At 36.0% G+C, this 22,939-nt stretch overlaps 1 protein-coding gene across 8 annotated transcripts in view; it reads left to right on the top strand.

Moving 5' to 3' along the window:
- SLC4A10 (solute carrier family 4 member 10) overlaps positions 1-22,939 on the top strand; it is a 172,147-nt gene extending 149,208 nt beyond the window's left edge. For 6 of the 8 annotated variants that reach the window (XM_074873358.1, XM_074873354.1, XM_074873352.1 and 3 more), the window contains exons 16-25: positions 1,996-2,157; positions 2,404-2,517; positions 3,006-3,167; positions 5,956-6,207; positions 7,504-7,572; positions 9,920-10,093; positions 10,735-10,857; positions 14,241-14,308; positions 15,952-16,068; positions 20,643-22,939. In XM_074873358.1, the coding sequence (XP_074729459.1) occupies positions 1,996-2,157; positions 2,404-2,517; positions 3,006-3,167; positions 5,956-6,207; positions 7,504-7,572; positions 9,920-10,093; positions 10,735-10,857; positions 14,241-14,308; positions 15,952-16,068; positions 20,643-20,709 (1,308 nt within the window). In that variant the 3' untranslated portion in view covers positions 20,710-22,939. Of the gene's footprint in view, positions 1-1,995; positions 2,158-2,403; positions 2,518-3,005; positions 3,168-5,955; positions 6,208-7,503; positions 7,573-9,919; positions 10,094-10,734; positions 10,858-14,240; positions 14,309-15,951; positions 16,069-19,677; positions 19,704-20,642 lie in introns of all 8 variants that reach the window. The other 2 variants (XR_012629496.1, XM_074873357.1) reach the window with 2 other exon arrangements.

The raw sequence follows: 22,939 nt of genomic DNA, 5'->3' as shown, positions 1-22,939 counted from the left end.
CTTTTTCTTTTAAAGGCAGGAATACAGGAGTATTGGCGTCCTCCTATCATGAGTTAAGCAAGAGCTGACTTCCATGGCGGCTCTGACTTGATAGCAAGGGCTGCTCCTCAGCTCTGTTGGTGTGGCAACAGCAGAGAGAAAGTTGAGAACTGCTGGCCTGAGGGATTCCAGCAATCCAGAATGAATATTCTCAAAATTGCAGCACACTCTAAGAGCATCTGTGCAGGGGCAGACTCCTCCTCTCACTTTCTCAGATCTCTGACAGTGTTTTTCAGAGTACATTTGCAGCTGAGGAGATTTAAAATAACAGATTTTGTTTTAACTATAAATGTAAAAGACCGGCTGCATTATATAAAACCCTTTAAAACTTCTGTAAAAGCTTATTACCGAAACTTGAGTTTACATGGGTAGCAATATAACTGACCGACTTTTCCCCATGAGTCCCTATAGTTGTCAAAGAAATAACTGACATTTTTCATACTTTTATGTATTTATTTCTTGCAAACATCATCAGGAGACTTCATTTCTACTGTTCTAGAGAATTGTAGTAAAAGATTAGACCTAGTTAGTTGTCTATAAGTATTTGGTCAGTCTCACCTCACTATCTTTTTTACTGGTCATTTCTTCCTGTTTCTTGTGTCTGATTTAAAAGTTCCAAGTTTCTGAAGATCTAGATTGGCATTCTCTCTTAAACGCAACAGTAGGACCAACAATTCTTTTCTCCTATCTAGGACAAAACGAATGTGAGCAAAGTGCTTATTCTGATGGTGACAAAATCCTTTTCAGTAGGTATATGATGAAATTAATCCCTGTGCTGTGCCAAGGACAAGTTTTCTATTTGATGGCCCAGAATCTTGAGAATTTTTTCTGGATTTCCTGAGGGTTTTTTTCCCCACCTGAAACCTTTATTTCATCAGTCAGAAGCGCATCATATTTATCCCAGGTTTACTGGTATACCGGTATAAAAAGTTTTGCACTCCTTTGTCTCACAGTCATCAAATAGCAGCTGTTCAAGCCAGCCTTTGTTCAAAGCCAAAGTTTCTCATAACACATCAAGCCACAGTATTGTGATGTGAGTCTGATGAACCAATGACCCAGTTCATTTGATACTAAAGGATCCTGATCTGACAGGGTATTTCTGCCTGGAATCTCTGATTCTGGGTGCTGCATTTTTTTTTTTTTTTGCTTAATAAGTGTGGAGGGATTTGGGTAGAAGGAAAGGATTGTAAGTCCAGAGCTTGTAGCTCACAATTTTAGACCTACTCTTTATTTCTCTGCTTGTTAACTTGGAACAAGTATGATTTTAGACAACTAAGGATAGTATTGGAGTATTACAAGACATGTTTTCTACTGTATCTGCATATTTGATCGTATATTGTATTGGATAGAATTAATGTTACAGATTTTGAGGTTTTCTGCATTTTATCAGATCGCTTTTTATAAGAAAAAAATAATTTGTGGAATGTGCTGCCCCCATGTGGTATTAAATGTATTTGTCTCCTTTTAGACTAATACTGCACAGTCTTAAGTAGCTTTTTCTTGAATTGCTTGGCCTGTGAAGTTAAAACAAAAAAATCAGTTCTTGAGAATGTACCAGGAGCAGCCTTTCTCTTGGTAGCTTTTGAACTTTGCTTTCCTCTCTTGGAAGGAATTAGGAAGTTCAAATCTGTGTTTGTAAACAGAAAATAAATAAGCGTACTTGTTCAGTTTGAAATAAATCTGGTTTTATATTAATGACTTTATTTATGGTATGTCTTAGTGACTTCATCATTTAATACTGGTTAAAAAAGAGATTCTTTTGAGGATTTGAGAGTTTTCCATGCAGACTAGATACAAACATTAGGAGTTTTATTTTTTAAAACAATAAATATCTAAAAATGATTTTACTATTTCTAGTAGTACAGTTTGCTTGCAGTTTAGGAAAGTAATTGGAAAGAAAGTATCAGTGTAAACATGGATTTTTTCAGAACAATACTACTTTGATCTCCCTGATAGGAATGTAAAAAGTTTCATGGAGAGTTTGTTGGACGAGCCTGTGGTCATCATGGCCCTTATGTTCCAGATGTCCTCTTCTGGTCCGTCATCTTATTCTTTTCTACAGTAACGCTGTCATCCACACTGAAGCAGTTCAAAACTAGCCGATACTTCCCAACAAAGGTGTGTGACATTCTTTAATTCAAAAGTTGTCATTAGTCATGGGTAAGCATGAATTCTATCTGCATTGCAAATTCAATCAACTGCTGGTGAAGTGAATACTGCATCTTTTCTCTGTTAGAAAATTGTATCAGAATAATCATGGTTTTAGCTGTAAGCACAAAATGGCTTAAAACAGTGAAGAAAAATAAAACCTAAATCACACATGAATGTTTTAGTTAAAATTGTTGTTTCTCTCAATAATAATAGGTACGATCTGTTGTCAGCGATTTTGCTGTCTTTCTCACTATTTTGTCCATGGTTTTAATTGACTATGCCATTGGGATTCCATCACCAAAACTTCAGGTTCCAAATGCTTTTAAGGTAATTTGTTGATAGACTGCACTGCCTTATTATTTTGACAAAGTAGCATGCTATAGTGGGTTTATTATACTTTTTTTATCATCAGGGAGTAATACTATTCTGAATTTTTCGTGTTCACCAAGTAGTTGCAACCTCTCTGATTAGTGGCCCATGTCAGTGAGCCTCTCCCATCAGGTGCCTTCATGCTTCCTAATGTCTTTTGTGTGAGGACCAACATGGCTTAAATTACCCAGATCCTAGAACACTGTAATCTCCTGGGGCTCCTTCCAAATTCTGGGCTCATTGTATCAAATACAATCAAGTCTGTAATATCCCAGATGATTTTATTATATTTCTCTTTGGAAGTTCAACATTTTTTCTGTGCACTTATATAGATTGATTTTAAAGGAAATCATATCCTAGTAATGCTTTTGTATGTATTCTTGTGAAGTTGAAATGTCAATAATCCTTAGAGTTCTGACTGGTCATGCATGACTCTGTTTTTATAGCCCACCAGAGATGATCGTGGCTGGTTTATTACTCCTTTGGGGCCTAATCCTTGGTGGACAGTGATAGCTGCTGTAATTCCAGCCCTGCTTTGTACTATCCTTATCTTTATGGACCAGCAGATCACAGCTGTCATTATCAATAGAAAAGAACACAAACTAAAGGTATTCAGTTATATTTTCACTGTTGTTTTTTGCTTCAGGGTATTCATCCACTTGATGTTTATCATTATTATACATTATATAGCACACCTTTAAACTGTTACACTTTTTCTCTGTTGGTCTGTGTAGTACATGTGCCCTGTGTCAGTGATTCACTGCCTTACAGAAGTCTTTATGAATGTAGTTTAGAACAGAGATTCTGAATCAAGAGAGTGCTATCCGCTATGCTTTATTAGAAATATGATACCTGTTCATGTAAAGAAAAAAATCTGGAAGTTAATAATTTCCTTAAGTACCATAAGATTAATTGCCTCTTCAGATACTGGCAGTGTTCTTCTACTGGATTGGATTTTGAAAAAATATTCAGGGGTTATTTTGTAATATAAGATTTTTTTTTTTCCTCTCTTCATCCTCCTCTGTGATTCTACCCATCCCCTTTTTTTTTGTGCCCTTCCTATCTTAAAGAAGGGAGAAGAATAAAACTGAGCCTTAGAGGCACAATGGGTTCTTAAAACAACATAGGACAACTTCCTGCTCTGTTCTCTAACACTTTAGTTGCCTACAGATGGAGAGAGAAAAAGGGACATCACCCCTCTGAAAAACTGTTGGGCAAAATCTAGCAGCAGGTTTCTGTACATGTATATGCAGTGAGCTTAGGCTTTTTTTGACATACTTTTAATAAGCAGCAATCCAATCCCAAGTTGCTTTAGCAAATGCATTTGCAACCTTCACTTTGCACTGCCTCTTCTTGGATGATTGTGACATTTGATATGTTCTTTTTTTGCCCTCTTTGTCAGCCTGGCTCTTCATGTCAATCCATAGCATTGCATGTGGTTAACTTGACAGATGCAGGAATTTGCTGCCAAGCTTTGGAATGTGTTTTTTCAGCACTGGCATCTGGGAGTCAGATGGTCCTCCTGGCTGCCCCCTTGTCTTGCTGCGTTTTAGTTTTGCTGGGGTCTGGTGTAGCATCACCTGTTGCTATGCTTCCTTTTCTTCCCATATGTCAGGTTCCTCAGATCATGTATGAATGTGAGGAAATGCTCTCGGATTCTGTATGCATTAGCAGATACATTCCTCATAAATGTGTCAGAAGGTAAAAAAAGGTGTCTCTGTTAGGATTTAAACTCTTTCTTTGAGTGCATTGTGCATGTAACTAATATCTGTGTTTGACACATCTCTGAGTTTGTCAAGATGTGTCTTGGAGATAAGACTCATAAGCACTTTTGGGGAGTGAGGGAAGGTTGCTAGAGTTGATTCTTTTAGTTTTCTTTACTTTATATGAATTCCCCTTTTTAAATAATGTAAGCAAATAAGATGGCATTTTCATTTCGATATGTGGCTTACATTTTCATAAACCCAGACGCTTCCCATTTTAGAAGTAAAAGTTGTCTTCAGAAAGAAATGATTTGTTTGCTTCCAACTCGTTTTCCCCTCTTTTTTTATACTTCCCATAGCAAATTCTGAATAGTGCACATTTCAGCTTTTGGCAGTCTCTGTAGCAAACCCTTCCAAGTTTAGTTTAGTTACTTTTTTTATGTCAAAAGGCATTTGCATGGATTTACAGGCAAAATTATGGTTCAACATATTCACATTGTTTGCATGAACATCACTGTTTCATCAGACCATGACATTGGATTTGTTGCCATATTGCAAAATTTTGTGGAGATAATTAACTACCTGACTTTTTAAAGGAAAATAGCTTGAGCTCCTGCTTGCAGGTGCGTGGTGGTCCTGGATACTTAATGAAATTGAAAAGAAATATCCCTCTCAACTATGGTAACAGGTATCTATACGACCAAGTTTGATGCAGATCATTGGTCATTTTCAAGCACTGGTTGTATTTGCAGGTTTTAAAATGTATCTAAGATTTGCCCAAAGAGTTTTATCCACTACTGCAAAACCAAAGCAACATCCTCCTGTTGGTAAATTTACGGAGTATTTAACTACTACAGAGATGACCCAAACCCAAAGGTTTTGTACTGACTTCTTATATAAATGTTTATGATATTACTTTTAAGTATTGAATAGGGAAACCAGTAAAACAGTACCTTATGATTAGTATTATTTTATAGTTTAATGTATAACTTAATTATAGTTTAATTTCTCTTAATTTCTAGCTATCTGTTCTTAGATAAGATGAAGGTACGTTAGTGAAAACTTACTAGTATCACATGCTTACCATCTATAAAAACTTTAAAAGGATCAGTGTGGTTTTATGGCCCCTTATAGCATAAACTGACTTTTCAAATGTTAACTTAAGAATTTTTATGTAGGAAAGAATCAAAATACATATTTTTCCACCTACTGTGTGAGGCTGGGTGGAGGATCTATTAAGATTAGTACATTGGAAAGTTGGCAATGCAGCTGGGTGTTCTGCTTACTGCTATCCACAGAAGAGATTTAGTTAAAACAGAAAATGTTTTAACTAAATCTTAAACTAAATGTTTTAACTAAATTTTCCATTGTCTTACTAGTATCTCTTTTTTATAAGCAGGAAAGGTATTTGGTGCCCATTGTAAAGTGGATTTATGATATGTACACTTAACTCAACTGGAATGAGGCTAATAATATTAAGCATTTCTTGTGAACTAATAGGAATTCCCCTTAGATAAGCAGTTTACCATCACTACTGACCCAACCTGAATAACACATAGAAAAAGCTATTTTTTCCTGCAAGTCACAAATTTTGTAATTGTCATTAACTATTCATTAGGAATGCCTGCCAGGAGTGTTCTCCTTAATTCAGATGTCATTTTATATCTTCTTGCTGTCATTGCTTTTTTAACAGAAAGGCTGTGGATACCATCTCGACCTACTCATGGTGGCAGTCATGCTTGGAGTGTGCTCTATTATGGGCTTGCCCTGGTTTGTTGCAGCCACTGTCCTCTCTATTTCCCATGTGAATAGCTTAAAACTGGAATCGGAGTGCTCTGCTCCAGGGGAGCAGCCAAAATTTCTTGGAATCCGGGAGCAAAGAGTCACAGGACTCATGATTTTTGTCCTTATGGGCTCATCTGTCTTTTTGACGAGTATCCTGAAGGTAATTTGGGGAAGTAAGGAAAACCTAAAGAATACTGCACTGCACTGAACAGTTGTTACTGTTTTATTTAATGAGTGCCCTTTCAGGCACATCACTAACTAGCATAATGTTACACAGTGATAAATCAAAGTGGAATTCCAATTTAGCATAATAAAATGGCTGGAGACATCTAACATTTTTAAAACAAAAACCTTGTAATGAAAATCTGGCCTGACTGAAGTCAAAGGCAATTCTGCCATTGACCTGTAGTATATGACAATTCACCCTTTGTCCGTGGCACTTTGGGCCCATGGCAAATTATCATGAAACAGTTTTGCTAAGTTATACCAATACGTAAATTTATTTAGAAAATTTAAAAACATTTTGAGATTTCTGGATAATTTAAAAATACTTTCACAGTTGCAAGGGAAGTTCTAAGGTTCATTTCTTGGAAATGAACATGAAAATTCTCTCATGCTGCCTGCATACTCAACACAGATCACCAGTGTCCTGAAACTGGGTGTCTAGTTATATGCGTATATAATACCAGCTATGTACACAATACTTACTGTTTTTAAGAATTATCTGGCCTCTGTGAAATCACTGAGAGTTCTGCCACTGGCTTCAGTAAGACCAGAATTTATACTTGCATGTTGTCACAGTGAAGGCAGCAAGCCTTAGAACTTGTACTTCCCAGTAGTATTTTATTAAGTATGTCATAAAACCTTCACCTTGAAAACACACAGAACATGTGTTTTGTGTATTAATATTTAAAACACATACTTATCTATGGAACTATTCTGTTACCTACACACTCTATACTGAGGGACTGAACATTTAAAATAGTCTCTTACAAAATTATTCCGTAATAGTAATTCACCCATTTTTAAATGCTTATAGCACAGAACATTTCTTTTAGCAGTACGAAGTATTTTGTGCCTTGAACATTCTTCTGTGGATTATAGCTTTACTATTCAGATGCTTTACTGAGCAGTCTTTTAAGTAAAGAATTTAAGTATGTATCAGATGCTTTAATTTTTTGTGTAGTTCTGTTAATTTTATTAATAGTGAACAAAGTATATTGTAATAACTGGCTGTAAGAGGAAAATAAAACTATAGAGCCAGATTCTTCTTCTGCTTTACACTCTGAGAAACATTATTAATTTGTAATTGAGTGACTCTGAATTTACAACTTGTCTGATTAATGCAGGCATATGGCACTTTGAATTTCAACTGTTTAGAATGTCTTTCTAGAAGCATTTTAAATTGTTGAATGGTATTTAATATGCTCTTCTCTTTCTCTGCTTGTTCGTGCAGTTTATTCCTATGCCAGTACTTTATGGAGTATTTCTTTACATGGGTGCTTCATCTCTAAAGGGAATTCAGGTAAAATGGATTTATGACGAGTGTGTTACTGATGATGCTTTCTATAAAATGTTAGCTATTCTTACTATATTGTTTTATTATCTTTTGTGTATAATCCTAAAGGAATGTTGCCAACCTTAAATTCTTGAAAGTGACTCACTTAAAAAGGAAAATGGGATTCTCTCTAAATAGAGTATTCCCTTTAGGTAATGTGCTCCAATTTTTTATTTTTTGGTGCCGATTTTTCTGTTCTCCCTTGTTATCAAGGGAACTTTGGCTGAGCCTAAAAACTGAGTAACAACTATCAGGAGCTCTTCCCTCTCCCCTGCCTCCCCGTTCACTTGCTTGCCTGCTGCCTTCCAAGTTAGTGCCTTTGTAGTGGTACACTTGATCTTGAACTTTGCCTATATGGCTTTTGGTTTACTGACGTAGGTGAGACTTTGAAGATATTTCCTGTGCAAATAAATGCCCCAGGCAGGGAAGTGGAACTGTTGCAAGTCCCATGCTACTTAATTTCTGGCCTCAGGGATGAAGGGCAAGTCTAGTGGAAGGGCAGCATTCCTGCAGTGGCCTTGAGTAGGAGCCCCTGGCAGAAGCTAGGCACTCCAGCATTCAGGTCAGGGTCAGTAATGATATCCTGTGTACCATTTCTCCTGGATGACTGCAGTGTTAAATGGCATGGTGTCCAATCTTTTAGCCCATCTGACACAAACACTCAAATTTTCAAGTGTGCCTTTGTTAGCGAAAGTTGGGGTATTGACACACCTTCCAAGGCAATTGAGAAAGAACAATCACATGACAAAAACTTGAATTATACTGTGCAAAAGGTTGTCAAATAGAAAGAGCAAAGAAAATGCCTGATTGTTTCTTTCATTATATTTAAATTGTCTTGCTTTTTTTTACCTGTTATTTGTAGGCAGAGCTGGCAACATCTCTTGGTTTTGGAGTGGTGTTTTCTATTCAGAGACTCTTATAACTTTGCCTAGCTCTTATCATTTGGGTTGATATTCTAAGAAGTGTAGTTTGGCTTTTACTGAGGTTTAGATAATTTCAACTTAATATGGTTCAGCTGTTTCTCAGAACAAGGGTATGAGAAAGTACATTATTGAGGAGTGTTTTTAAGGCATGCTAAAATCTGGCTATCTTTACTTGGAAAAGTGATAGCATCCCCCTTCCTCTCTCCCTCCCCCAAGCTGGGACAAGGAATTGAGATTTGATAAGATGGCTTTTGTGGGAGGATGTGCTTTTTGCCGTTTCTGTGAAAAAGAAATCTGCTCAAATCTGGCCAAATTATAAGCCTTTAAAAAAAATGCAGTTTGCACATGCTCAATGAAAATTCCTGAAACTTGAAATTCCTGAAGACTGTGTGAATATAGCATGGTTCATCCATGCAGGGAGAAATGGTGCATCACCATTATCACTGTGCCATAGCAGCTGACACAAAGCCTCGGGTCAGTATGGAGCCAAATAGGTCTGAAAAACAAGAACCTCTCATGTACATTCCTAATGGCTTGGCAGTCGTCTTTCTGGCATTCCTTTTTTTGTTGTTTTGTTTTGTTCCTGGTTTTGTGAAGAAAGTGCGATAGGGAAAAGAAAACAGCCTGGGATAAAGTTTTTGGTGAAGTAAACTGGAAAGAAAAAAAAAAAAAAAGAGTTTCATCCACAGGAGATAAAAGACTGGAGAGAACCCTCCATGATCAGCTTTTTGTGTGCTAAAGGAAGCGGAGCTCAGCTGTTGAAAAACAAAAGTTTAGAATGTATTAGAAAGGCAGTGTTATAGTGCGTATGTCCAACAGGGTCAACCAGCTTCCATTCAGTTTGATTCACAATTGATTCATGTCTACTTTAAAGTCTGGCTTTGCCTAACTTTGAGTTCTTGACTTCAAATCTTAGAAGTGCTATTTTGAAATAACTATTTTCTCTGTGTGTAACACATTCTGCAGTTATAAACAGGATGCTTCCTGGATTATAACTATATAGAATGTAGTTCAGTGGAATCCAGTATCTCAGCACATCTGCAATGGAAATACCTAGGGATTTGTGTATATAACGTGTATTAAAATTGAAAGGAATTTAAGAAGTATGACTAACCAAACAATTAACTTAAATAATATGATTGTCATTTGTACTCTCATAGCTCAACCAGAGAGAAGATGAGTCTGAAGAACTAGTTGGACTAGTTTAGATTCATGGCTCGTGATTGTAACTGAGGTAGTCTTTTTTTGTGCTGAACTTCTGCACAGTTTTTGCCTTTAGAATAACAAGCCAGATTCTTAGGGTATTCAGGATCTCTTAGGCAGTGTGTGAATGTCAGCGTAGAAGATCATACAGCTCATTTTGATGCAACTTTTAAAAATTTCTCTTTCAGCTCTTTGACAGGATAAAGTTATTCTGGATGCCTGCAAAGCATCAGCCAGATTTTATTTATCTGAGGCATGTTCCTCTTAGAAAAGTCCATCTCTTCACTGTAATTCAGCTGAGTTGTCTTGTACTTCTGTGGATTATAAAGGTTTCAAGAGCTGCCATTGTCTTTCCTATGATGGTATGAAATATTTTTTATTTAATCTAAAAATCTCTTTTCACTTGTGAATAATTATTATCGAAGAAAAAATTTAATTGTGGGCAGGTAATTACAATATTGCTTTGATTCAGTGTTCAAAGACAATTCATACTGTATTAAGTAAAGAAAAATTCTACATATAAACTCTAGTTTTAGTCTAGGTTGCATTCTGTTTATATGTGTGGATAGTCCAACTGTATATTCTTTTAAGGAAAATTCTCTTAAAATATATATTATTTGATGTTTTTATTTAAGGAGTAGTGCTTAATCATTTTACAGAAAGAACATTCATTCATTAAGGAAGATCATTGCACTGAGGAACTTTATTGATAGTTCTGTGTCTTGCTGGAAATAAAAGAAAAATTATCCTGGTGCTTAAGTGATTTCTCTCTGATTTTATTTCACTAATTGAAAATAAAAAATAATCTACTGACCTCAGTGAGTGTTAAATGCTTCAAGCCATACTTAATCTGAACAAAGGAAGACCAGCTGTTGTCCTATCCAAATTAAAGGGTAAAATTCTAGCTGGAAACTGTGGTCACTTTTGAAAGTATTTCTCTACAAGCATATCTATCAGTCTTACTTGCTTAATTTCCTAATTCTTTGAATTAATATCTTTACAGGTCCTAGCTTTGGTATTTGTCCGAAAACTCATGGATTTCTTTTTTACTAAGCGGGAACTCAGTTGGTTAGACGATTTGATGCCCGAGAGCAAGAAAAAGAAACTGGAAGATGCTGAGAAAGAGGTGGGTCATGGTTTCAGGTTTTTTTGGTGTGTAGCACTTCATCAATTTCTCCTTCAGACATTTAGAGAAAATTCTGTAGATAAGACATATTCCATGCAACAGGCAGATTTGCTAACAGTGTAATATTGTCATATTTTATGTAAGTCCTTTTAAGGTTACAAAGCTAATAGGCTTAGGTGGGGGTGACTATTAGATGTAGATTCTTATGCTGCCATACTGTCATGTAACATAGTACCTACAGTGCTCCTGGGGATTGCTCCTGAGACCCACTCAGATGATGTGCAGGGACGAACCTGTCTGTAGGAAAGCCCTGAGATGCCTGGGGCACTTTGATGCTGCGTTAGGACTGGTCTCATCTCTACTGGAGATGCTGAGCAGAGCACTGCAGTTTTTAAGGGGCATGGCATGTCCCAGCTACACCCGAGCCATACATAGGTCATACACCATCAGCCTGTGCCCTCGCTGCTCAGTAGTGTCACAACCCTGTGTAGTATCCCTGTTGTTACACTCTGGGCCAGAATTTTCCTTCTGCTACTGCAGAAACAATTTACTTCCACTTTCTAATGAAAAGGTCAGTGATGCTACTTACCCCTGTTAACCAAATCCTCAGACTTTTACTCACAGCCTGTGGCACTACCACCCATTTGACTGTTTCAGATCTGGGACTCCTTGTCTCCCTTCAAAGAATATACATTTCAGGTCATTTCTTATAAACTCAGTACAGGATAGTTTCTTACATATTTCCACTCAGAACATTCCTGTATTTTGACAGTTTTGATTGTAGCTTTCTAACCAGTCTTGCATCTGTTTGGTGGTATTTTCATCTAGCTACTGCTTCATGAATTGCTTGTTTGAATATCAGATAAAACTGTGGGAATATAAAGTTACTTTATGTGCAAGGAACGGAGGTCTTTGTCCTTTGTCCCTGGTACCAGGCACCTGATCAATGTCAACTGTTAGGGAACCTCAGTACTGCACCCAAATAAATGAAGGACAAGTCTCAATGGAGAGACACTGACTGCAGGAGCAGTAGGTAGAATATGTCAGTGCCAGATTTTTTTAAATGGGAGTCGTGTGTCCTGCGTCAGCACTTTTGAATGGTACCATGGTGTGAGGCTGTGGTAGCAGTGGGAGGTGAAAGTGCAGATGATGCCACGTGGTCTTGGCAGGCTGTGGTCACTTCTAGGCAGGAGTGCTCTGGGAACAGTTGTGCATATGACTTGTAAGATGCCCTGAAGACCTCTGCAAAAGCCCAGGACCTGTGAGACATAATTTTTTGGTGGTACAAGGGTACTGCAAAAACTAGACAATGTGAATGGATAAATCGGCAATTTATCCTTAGGGATTCCCTGAGATGTGATCTTAGACCAGGGAAATGGTATGTGTAAGGATTCCCATTGGTAAGTCTATTTGCAGAAATAGGACATGAGCTAATAATTTGAACATGTAATTACGAAAACTAGATTTCTCTGTCTTTAGGATTCTTCTGTGACATTTGTCAACTCATTATCTCATCTGTAACCTGGAGAACTATAACTTTGCTTTCTTTGATATACTCAAAATACTTTCATAAATACATTTTTGGGAAAAGGTTTTACCTAGGTGATAAACATCATGATGATTATTTACTATTTAGTATGTGCCTGTAAGATTACCAGGCTGAAATTAAAATACGTGAGTCATTGTTTTCCTCCTTGAATCAAAGCAGACCAGGGAGTTGTTTCATCACAGTATCTGTTGTCATCTCAATTCAGAGTAACCAAAAGTAACCAAGGTAGCTCTTGTCTTGTGGGTCTGGTTATTGGAAAGAATTCCTTCTATCTTTATGTTTTGGTTATATGTCACTTTTCTTCCCTTGCTTGATAGGATGGCATCAGAAAACAAAACTGGGAAAATCTACTGGTGTTACTTTATTTCATTCACTGTCTATTTTGAGAGGTTATTTTTACATGTTTTGGCATTTCTAAATATTTGGAGCTATTATTAAAACTGTTTAACTGTCAAAAACTTATGAAGCTGTGAAGCCTAGAAATGACAAAATTAACTAGTAATAAAACTTCTGACATGTAGCCTAAGGAATTAATTGGAGAGTTGCTATCACACGGCTTTTAAAAATAGAAGTATTCTACCCACAAGAATATTCAGAAATATAGTTGACAAGATCTGAAACTTATTTGATTGGATCCTGATTTGATCACTTAAGTTGTTTTTATATTTTTAGGCCATAATTTTCTGAGACTTTGTACATTTATAGTGGATATTATATATGCCTTCTCCTCACAGACCTCCTTTGGAAGCTACTTTGATGTTAGTCAATTGTCTTTCTGAGACAGGAACGAACAAAGTGACTTCTCCTATTTGGAGAAAAAACTGTTGTGATTTTTAAAATAGTTGTAGTAGTAAAACATAGAAGAAACAAATTTCTGTGCAGAGAGGACTTAAATTCTGCTATTTTGGAAAATTTTGCTGGCTCTTCCAGCTAATACCAATTTATCAGTGTGCATGATGCACGTGGGGTTTTCGGTGATCTGCCAGAAAATTGTAAGCTCTCTTTTTGGGAGAGCCAACTCCCACTTTCAAACAGGCACCAGGGTAAGCTGTTACAAAGCCATCTAATAAAGGGAAGAAAGATGTGGAGCTCTCTGGGTGTCTGTTATGTTCGTACACACACAGTGCAACAGTTCAGGGCAGGATCTGATGGTTACATTCATGTGAAGGCATGTTAACCTCCTGACTTAACAGGGGTGTGAGCCTTGAGAATCCTCCTGTGGAGCCGTGAGTTGATGTCTGAAGACAGAGCCTTGTTTTCCTTTGTTCTTGCAGGCAGGACATGGTGCTTGAGGGGTGTTGTTTTGTTCTCCCCTCCCCCTAAGATAGATTTTCTAAATTTGTAATTATTTCACAAAAAGATTTTTTGGTAGATATGACCCCTAGTTCTCTTCCCTTCCTGTTAGTCACAGAAGTTTTTTCCCTACTCAAGTGTAAACTAATTTTGGTGTCTTGTTTCACTACCTTTCACTGCAGTAAAACTTTATCAGTATTAAAACTGTGTGTGCAAACTTAAATTTGACTTCCCTAATTTTTGCATGTTAACTTTGCAATGTATGTATCCTGTTATGCATGATATTTAAAATTCACCATACAGTTGCTCACTCCATGTTACTAATTTTTCTCTTTTTTGTTACAAAAGTGTCTCCTCTATTTGGTATTGAAAATAACATTAAGTGAAGATAAATCTTTTAAAATAGAGGGGTTTAAATATTAAATATTTAAAGAGTTGAAAAGTATCTTACCTTAATAACTTCAAATAAATACTTAGAGTACATAAATTTCACTTTCCACAACATCATATTCTGTTTCACATCTAAATTCCTTCCTTCTAGGAAGAGCAAAGTATGTTAGCAATGGAAGAGGAAGGGACTGTTCAATTACCACTAGAAGGACATTACAGGTAAAATATACCTTTCCTCTTTTAGGTGAGTTGCAATTAAACAAATAAAATAAACATGCCACAATATTTATTCTTAATGCTTACTGAATGTCAGGAGGGTGTTTGTCTGGTAGTAGAGTACGGATAGGTGAACTGAACCATATATTGCAGCAGTTAACAAGCTCTGCCTTTTCTAGTGTTTCCATGTGCTCCCACAGAACTGCAGGATCAGGCCATTCATAATGAACCTTGGCTTCTGACATGCGCAGTGCGAAAGGAAGATGTAGAGCAGGTCAAACCCTTCACTCTGATGCTAGCAGGGAGCCAGGGAAGGTTTTGAACACACCCCAGAAAAACTAGGTTCTTAAGAGTATAACATTTTAAAACATTCTAATTAAGATCCTGTGTATGTGAGATAATAAGTGAATCAAGAGCTGTCCAGGTAGATAAGGCATAATGCAGGGTTGACACAACTTAAAAAGCATGAAAACCTGTGTTATAGATAGGAACAATACACGTGGCCAGCCCATAAGGGTTTACTCTCATTCACAGTTTTCAGAAAGTTCTTAATAAAGATTTGAAATATCTGATGATAGTAACCTCTGCCATTGATGCGAGTTCATAGGAACACTATCTCAGAGTGGCCTTCTCTCATATTTTAACACGAAGTTACCCTTATGTATCCTAAGGCAAACAACTGTCTGTGTCTCTGAAAAATCCCATCTTATTTCTTACTTTTGATTCATCACATTTCTGACGGTCTGTTTTTATCTTCTTTTGTCCATACTTTTTGTTCTATTTTATATTAGCCATACTTAGTTTAGTTTATCTTGAGGTGTGATCTGTGTTGATCTGTAGTGTGTTTACTTAGGTGGAGTTGCCTGGGTAATATCTGACTTTCTGTGCTGTAAGGGGTCACAGTCTTACAGCTAAAAAGAAGAGTCAGGACACTGGTTGATAAAGTGGTTCCTCAAAACACTGAAAAGAAATTTACTGAGGTCTTACTGAATGTCAAGCCATATGTAAACCATGAAGTCAGGAATAATGTAAAGCCAGGCCCTTAAAACATTTAAGACTTTATTATTCTTAAGTGTATAAATATGTATTTGGAGCAGTCCAGGTAAAGCTAAGGGCATAATGGGTACAAAATGCTGCTTAAAGCTACTGATTAGCTTGCTTAATTGGGGCATTTTTATTAGATCTCTTAAATCTTTGACTTTGTCAAGGTTTTCCATTGTTTTTAAAATTGTTTTAAATGCAGGTGGAGTTTCAAAGCATAAGTACTTTGAGAACTGTTAGGAGCTCTTAGGATTCTTGTTTAATCCAACTATGCCACTGTTGTGCTATGAGATCTTGGGCAATATTTAATTTCACAGTTCTTCATTTTTTCTCTGTCTACTAATTGGAAGTGACACAATACATTTTATTGACGTTACTGTGATTAATTGCTGTTGGAGGAGGAAAATACTAAAAAAGCGCTAAGATGTTTTAAGAGAATATTTTTAAGTCATTCGGTATTTTTGAAATTTAATGTAATTTCTTAACTTGCATTGCACTTATTTATTGTCATCACTACCAGTTTTCAAGGACTTTTGTAGAGTTAATAAGTAACAAAGACTGATTGCTCATTGTTTTATTATGTATTTACTTTTAATCTTGCCTAGAGATGACCCATCTGTGATAAACATTTCTGACGAAATGGCAAAAACTGCTGTGTGGAAGACATTGTTGATATCCTCAGAGAATGCAAAAGATAAGGAGTCAAGCTTTCCTTCTAAAAGGTTTTAATTTTTTTTACTGCATAATACTTTATATATTTGTGTCAAACCAATATTAGAATATTTTTCTAGGGAAAGATTTCTAGCTTCTTGCAGTTTTTGTTTCATGAGGTTTCCTTTTATTTATGTCCAGTTGTAATATTCTGAGCTCAAAACACAAATTCACTATTTATTTAAAAAAACCCCACAAATATTTGCATGCTACTTAGTTATGCTACAGTGGAAAATGAGCATGCCTGATGCTTGTGTAATGAACCATCAGCCTACACCTGGATAATGCACAACAGCTGTTGTGTTTGTTCTGCTTGCTTTTGTTCTTTCCTTTTTGAAAAAGTGGTCGTCACTGCCCTGGAAATACCTATATGAAGAACCCAGTACTCTGAATGCAATCTACTAATATTTGGAGTGAAAATAATTTTAAGATTGCATTATTTCTTTTCAGTTTTCTGGCTACTTTACTTGTACTCAGACCAGTTAAATACTTTCAAATTTTAGTCCAGACCATCGTAAAATGATGCAACGTTTTATCTGTGCTACAGAGTAGTTATGGGAATAAGAAAATATTAAATACAAGCACGGTGTGATTGTAAGATAAATTTTCCTCTGTTTCCATAAATTTTAAATTTAACTATTTTCTACTTAATTGTTTCATATCACATTTTTGTCATAAGCTCCCCTTCCTAATCACTCTAGAAGCTGATTCCCCAAAGGTAAGACCCTGCCCCCAACCTTTTCCTCGAGTGTATCTTCGAGTTCAGAATGGTGTCACCTAGGAACCCAAATGACTTTGTGTAGTTTTTGGGGAGACAGAATGAAAAGAAATTTCAAATAGAAATGTAAAAGGTCTTCATTAAAGCCCTTAATATTAAAATTTGAAAATTTATTGTGTATTAAAAATAGAAACTGTAGGTGTAGTATATTTAAATATTAAATTGAATTTATTCATAAGAATTATTTTTCATTAATTGTTTGACTTTTAAAAAATATAAAATGATATTCTGCCTGTTTTTAAATCTTGTTTTCAAAACAGACTCCATATTTGAAACAGGTAGTCATTGTTTTATGGTGAAAAGATGCAGTAAGAGAAAAAATTTAGTAGTGAAATAGATTTTTAAATTTTGTCACCCCAAAATGGCATGCTGCCTTTCAGTGTTGGTTCCTTTCCCTAAACAGCATAAACAAGATGAACAGTTGATGACCAGCAAATCTTCATTTCAGATACCCATGGAGCAGCCCACTAATGTGATCATTTTAATGCTGTTTCACTGACAGTCAAAATAGCAGCGTAGTTCTGATTTGCCTTCCACCCTACATGTGGGCTGAGAAGGATCCTGTCACAGTGAAATCAGCGTGGTGCATGGGAGAAGGATGTACAGTAGGGTTTTCTTACCTTATGTGCCTCTGCTGTCCAGGCTGTGAAAGCCTGGAGAAAGAAGAAACCGATGTGGTGCATTCACAGCCACTGGGTATGCAGTAGTTGTAATTTTTCTGGTGGATGTTGCTTTCTTTGATGGTATGATAGATTATATAAACATGTACTGTTTTTATCTGAAATTTTCAAAGATCCTTTGAGCATTCACAGAGACTATGGCTCAGACAATATTGGTAAAAGATGATTTGGCCTTTCCACTGCAGTAAAATAGAAACTCATTTTCCAATGAGCTCATTTTCAATTTGTCCTTGTATCTTTGCTCATGAAAACAAAGACTTGGATGAAAAGGAACTAAAGGATCGCGGGTTTTATGGGTTTAGATACAAGTGTCCTGTTCTAAAGGAACAACATCTTAAACAATCTGCAGTCCTGCTTTTTCATGTGCTCTAGCTTGTCTCAGATTCCCAGACAGAAGTAGATTCAAAGACTTTAAACCTGGAAGGCTTGCTTTCTGATAAGGAAAACCATAGACAACATTAATCTTAAATCATATTACAGGCAGAGCTAAAGAAATATTGTATTCCTAAATGCACATATCATTACATGAAGATATAATTCAGTCCTAGGTAAGTACTGAGAAAAAAAAAAGCTTGGAATGGTAGCAGTCGTAAGGATAATTTTTGCAAATGATCAAGATCATCAGTATTACATTACACAGTTCCCCTCAGTGAAGGGTGTCTTAGCAGAGGGAAAAAAAATAACGTTGTGTTCAACTACACAAGTGTTTAGGACCTGTTGTCAGGTCTACTTTCTTATACTAATATCCCAAAACATTATTAAATGGGCACAATTAAAATATAATACTGTACTATGATTTCATGTAATGCTTTTTACGTTAAGGCACTGCTCAATTAACAATGCAGGGTGAGTTCTGGAATACATTAAATCTGGAAGTTCTTAATACTAATTAAATACTGAGTTTACCTGACCAATGAAAAGACTGGCCAATAATAAACTAAGATCATCTCCAAAGAGAGATTTTTAGGGAGGAAGGGTTTATATAAATTACTTCTTGGCCTGATGCATGTATATTATCTATAATAAGCTCTGCCCAGCCCCTGGCTCTGTGAAGTAGTATAGTGTATGATAGTTCTTACATCCCACACTTGTAACTCTATTTAAGTGTCTAAAGAGGGGATTTAAATGAGATTTACTTAGTCAACTGTTGCCTAATGGTAGAGGCAGCTGAACTTTACAATTTTCCAACCGTAATTTTTCATTATGAAAATTTCTAGGGACCTAGAGGTCTGCTTTTGAGTCTGTCTTGATAGAATTGAACACCAAGGCACATATCTGAAACATAGCCCTCTGTGGTACATGTAATTAAATATTCCTCTGCCTTTGCTTATATTAAGCCCCTCAGATAGCAATTTCAAAACATACACAGAAGATCTGACCATGTATAGAAGGTAGTCCTAGCTGATCTTTTAAAGTATTGGAAAAAGAGGCATCTATCACTTTGTAGATGGTGTGAGTTCCCTTCTCTACCTGGAGATATGCACATCCTGCATTCCAAACCTCCTTTCTCAGGACTACTCCCTTGGTAGGGAGGAAGAGAGCTCCACGTCCCTTACAGATCCACCAGTTATGTGTTTTACTGGTAAAAGACTGGACTTGTCCTTTTTTCTTTTTACCCCCCCCCCCCCCCGCCCCGAATTTCTCAAGGCATTAAAGCCCACATCTGCAGGAGATGCTCAGAGGTGTGAATCCTAAATAGGAGGACTTTCCTGGTATCACAGAGGCACCTAAAACCTGGAAATATTATAGACTGTAAGGCACACAACACATCCTCGGTGTTTGCTTTTACTAAGCACAGGTAACTCTCTGCCTGCTGTACTGCTGCCCTTTAAATTCACCCCCCAGGAATTTGTTTGCATACCCTTTGTGTGCAGAAAGTGTAACATACCCAATTCTATCACTGTTCTACAGAAGGTGACAGATTTGGCAGTTGAAGTGGCAGAAGTTGGTATTCTTTAGCTATTTCCATTAACACCTCTGGAAGCTGCCATAGGCATAGAAGTAAGCTTTGGCTGAACTGAATTGTATCCTTAAAGCAATTTTTATGTGAAGAAAAATGTCAGATGATTGTAAAATTGTGCATGAATCACCTTAAGAATTTGAGAATTGATCTTGCTTTCTTTAAGCCTTGTGTAACTCAGCCTATTTCTCATTCATTCTAGTTAAGGAATTATTCCCATGAAACCTGGTAGGTTATGTGCTTGATACAGGTTTGTTCTCAGAACCATCTTTTTTTTAGATACCCTGCCACTCTTTGTTGAAGGCTTGGTTTGCCTGTGTTGTGGAAGCCTTTTTGCATTTTCATAGTGTGATGGAAACTCATTGCAAGAACATGACTTTTTATTTATTTACACTGTTGTAAATTAGGACCCTCTTCACAAAAAAAAAAATCATCTGCTTTGCACATATATTGCTTTCTGTAGGCAAATCAACAGTGTTTTAACTGGAAAAAAGCTGAATACAAATTTGAACTCTGCTACAGAGTTCTTCAGGATATGGCTTTTATAAGATCTTCCAGGCTTGTTTTTTAAAAAAAAGTTATTTCCTTATATTGTATACATGAGGAAGTATGTATTCAGCTCCAACTGGGGAATATTGTTGCTCTGCACCCCCCAGTCTTCTCCTGCTCTCCCCAGTCAAGACTGAAAGCCAAATATTACAGTTGAAAATTGGCTTGCGCTACTCTAGTTCAGAAACATTTCTTCTAAATATACATTGAGCACCAGAATACATTTTAAAGACAATAAATACTTATTGTGACCTCTTGTTTGTGCCATGTAAGAAAATGCTGCTATTATTTGAGAGCTGTACCATTACCATTTTTTAATCAATTAACAGTTTTATTTGCGGGGGGAAAAAAAAAAAGAAAAAAAGTGGCTATCTGCTACCTTTGCTTGCATGCTGGCTGACTTGTCTGTCTGTACATCTTCAGTTCTCTACCTACCTTGTTACTAAAATGCTGGCTGATGTCTTCTGCACCATTCAGCACAGAAACTTTCACTTCCTTCCCAGTTTGTGCTATGCAGCATGAAAAATTAATTAAAATATGAATGCAATGCTGGTTTTCAGGTAGGTCATTAATATATATGATAGCGCTGCTCTAACTTTCTTTTCCTTCTTTTCCTAGTGCTGAAATCAGAAAAGAGAAGAAAGCTGACTCAGGGAAAGGTGTTGACCGGGAGACATGTCTATGACTTGTTCTTCAATTATTTTTTTTACAAACGAATGAAAGGAGTGCCACAACCACTAAATATACATGATTTGACGTTGTAACTTTGTCTTTCATCTCAAACTAGCACAGGTAATGTAGTGCAATATATGTCTCATTTCACCTTGTCTACATGTCTACATGTCTACATTGTCTAGTATCTGTGTAAGTCTGCAGTAGCCAATGCAAAAAATCTTTATGTTCTCTGCTGATATTGGCCATTTATCAGTATCCGCATCATAAATTTAACAAGCAAAGTTTCTTTCAAATTCAACTTTCCTGTTAATAGGTTTGTACTGTATTTTGCTACTTTTTCTGTGTGAGAATACTTAATAATCTTCATTCAAGATGAACTTGAAAACACTCGTTCCAAATTTTTTTTTTTTTAAATCACCTGAGTAAATGATTTCAGGAGACCCAAACTGACAAGCAAACATTAAAGAAGTTTTTAAAGTAACAACTGACATGACCCTGTGAACAAACTAACAAGGATAATCCTTTCCTCCTCAAGCTGTCCTTTTGAAGTCATGGATTACTCTTGCAATGAGGATTGCAGGGTCAGATTCTGTATTTGTGAAGTTTTCCTTGATTTAATACAGTGTATTTAATATTCAAATTTGTATGTAACTGGAACATAGTCATATATATATATAAAAATATATTAAAATATATATTAAAACATTCTCTCACCTTAGTTGAAAATCACCACATCCTTTGATGTGAAACACATATTTCTTAAAATGCAATCTGTGATTACAGTATCTTACCTTGTATTGTATAAATGTTGCCGTGGTAGGCCAGACAACTGCGTTACATCATTAACCAATCCATTATTTTATAATAGGGAAAATTTTGTAGATACAAAGTATACCCCACATGCAGTTATATCACCTGCCCAATGATCTTTCTCTTTATTGCCTAAAATACAGCCACATAAAGGGCATATTTATATTGTCCTCTCTCTACTAATAACTGTAAACCTCTTAATTTCAGAGATTGTTTATAATACTTAAATGGGTATCCTGCTGTTGGTTTCGTTACAGCTCTTCACTATTCCATCAAGTACATATTGATTAAAAGGTAAAAACAGCATTGTGCACAGTAAAATGTGGCTTTAAAGCCATTGCAAAGACATTTTTTGTAATGGATTTTGTTACTGCCTGATCCTTCAAGCTGTTCTTTTGTGCAGAACAAGGACTGTGAGATTAGGTATTGAATTAATAGAGGCATGGAGCAAAAGTTTGACTGCGTTATTTGGAATTCACAGATTTTTAAATTTTTTTTAAGATAAATTTTTAAATGATTAAATGAAAGCTAACTCTCATTATTACGCTATTACTTTGAATCCTACAAATAAGAATTAGTCTTGTAATCTTTATAACAACGCATTTACAGGACTCTAACGTTCCCCAGCTTTCCAAAATATGATAATTTTTCCATAGACTTCATGTGAACAACTTTTCAAATCCAGCACATTTAAAGTATTCCTTCTAATGTTTTTGTGTGTGTGAGTGTGTATGTTTTACTACTTTAGCCATAAATAATAATTGCATTTTGCTGCAAACTAATAGGGTCACTGTTCTAAATTTGACTTAGCATTATTAAAGCCCATTAAAGGCCATTTTTATGGAGAAAAAAAAAATCTAATGGACACAAAGGATTTACATTTAATTCAGTGTTTGTATTTGTAAATTTAGGAAAAAAATGCTGATGCATTAACGTTAAATGCTTTGTTTTGTGTACTTGATAAATTTTAAGATTCCAATTGTTTTAAGGTTAGTATAGAAGTTCAATACTGGTTTGTCCCGAAAGCTGCCTGGTGGTGTTTTAATATGTTGCTGACTTTGTTACAGATAATGTATACAATCAAAATGTATTAGTTTCACTTGACCAACTCTTAGAATATTAAGAAATCAGTGTATTCAATGGCATTCTGTATTTCTGTTCAGTATTTCAGAGTGGTTTTATTTTAAAAGAGTCACTCTGTTCTTGTGTGAATTTAAATGCTATTCCAATGTTAATCTTAACATTCTGAAATCACACACAATATAAAGCAAATGTAGTGCTATATTACTTCTAATTTCATATTCCTGGTCAAAATTACGCAATTTCTTGGATGTAATTTATTACAAAAGTTTATGTGTACATGTGAATAGACTATTGTGTTTTTCACGATTAAGAAATGTTATGTGAAAATAAATATTTATCCTAACTAA

The sequence above is a fragment of the Strix uralensis genome, chromosome 6, assembly GCF_047716275.1.
Source record: "Strix uralensis isolate ZFMK-TIS-50842 chromosome 6, bStrUra1, whole genome shotgun sequence".
NCBI classification, from domain to species: domain Eukaryota; kingdom Metazoa; phylum Chordata; class Aves; order Strigiformes; family Strigidae; genus Strix; species Strix uralensis.
The sequence above is the reverse complement of the archived record's forward strand: the minus strand, read 5'-3'. Positions and strand labels throughout refer to the sequence as shown.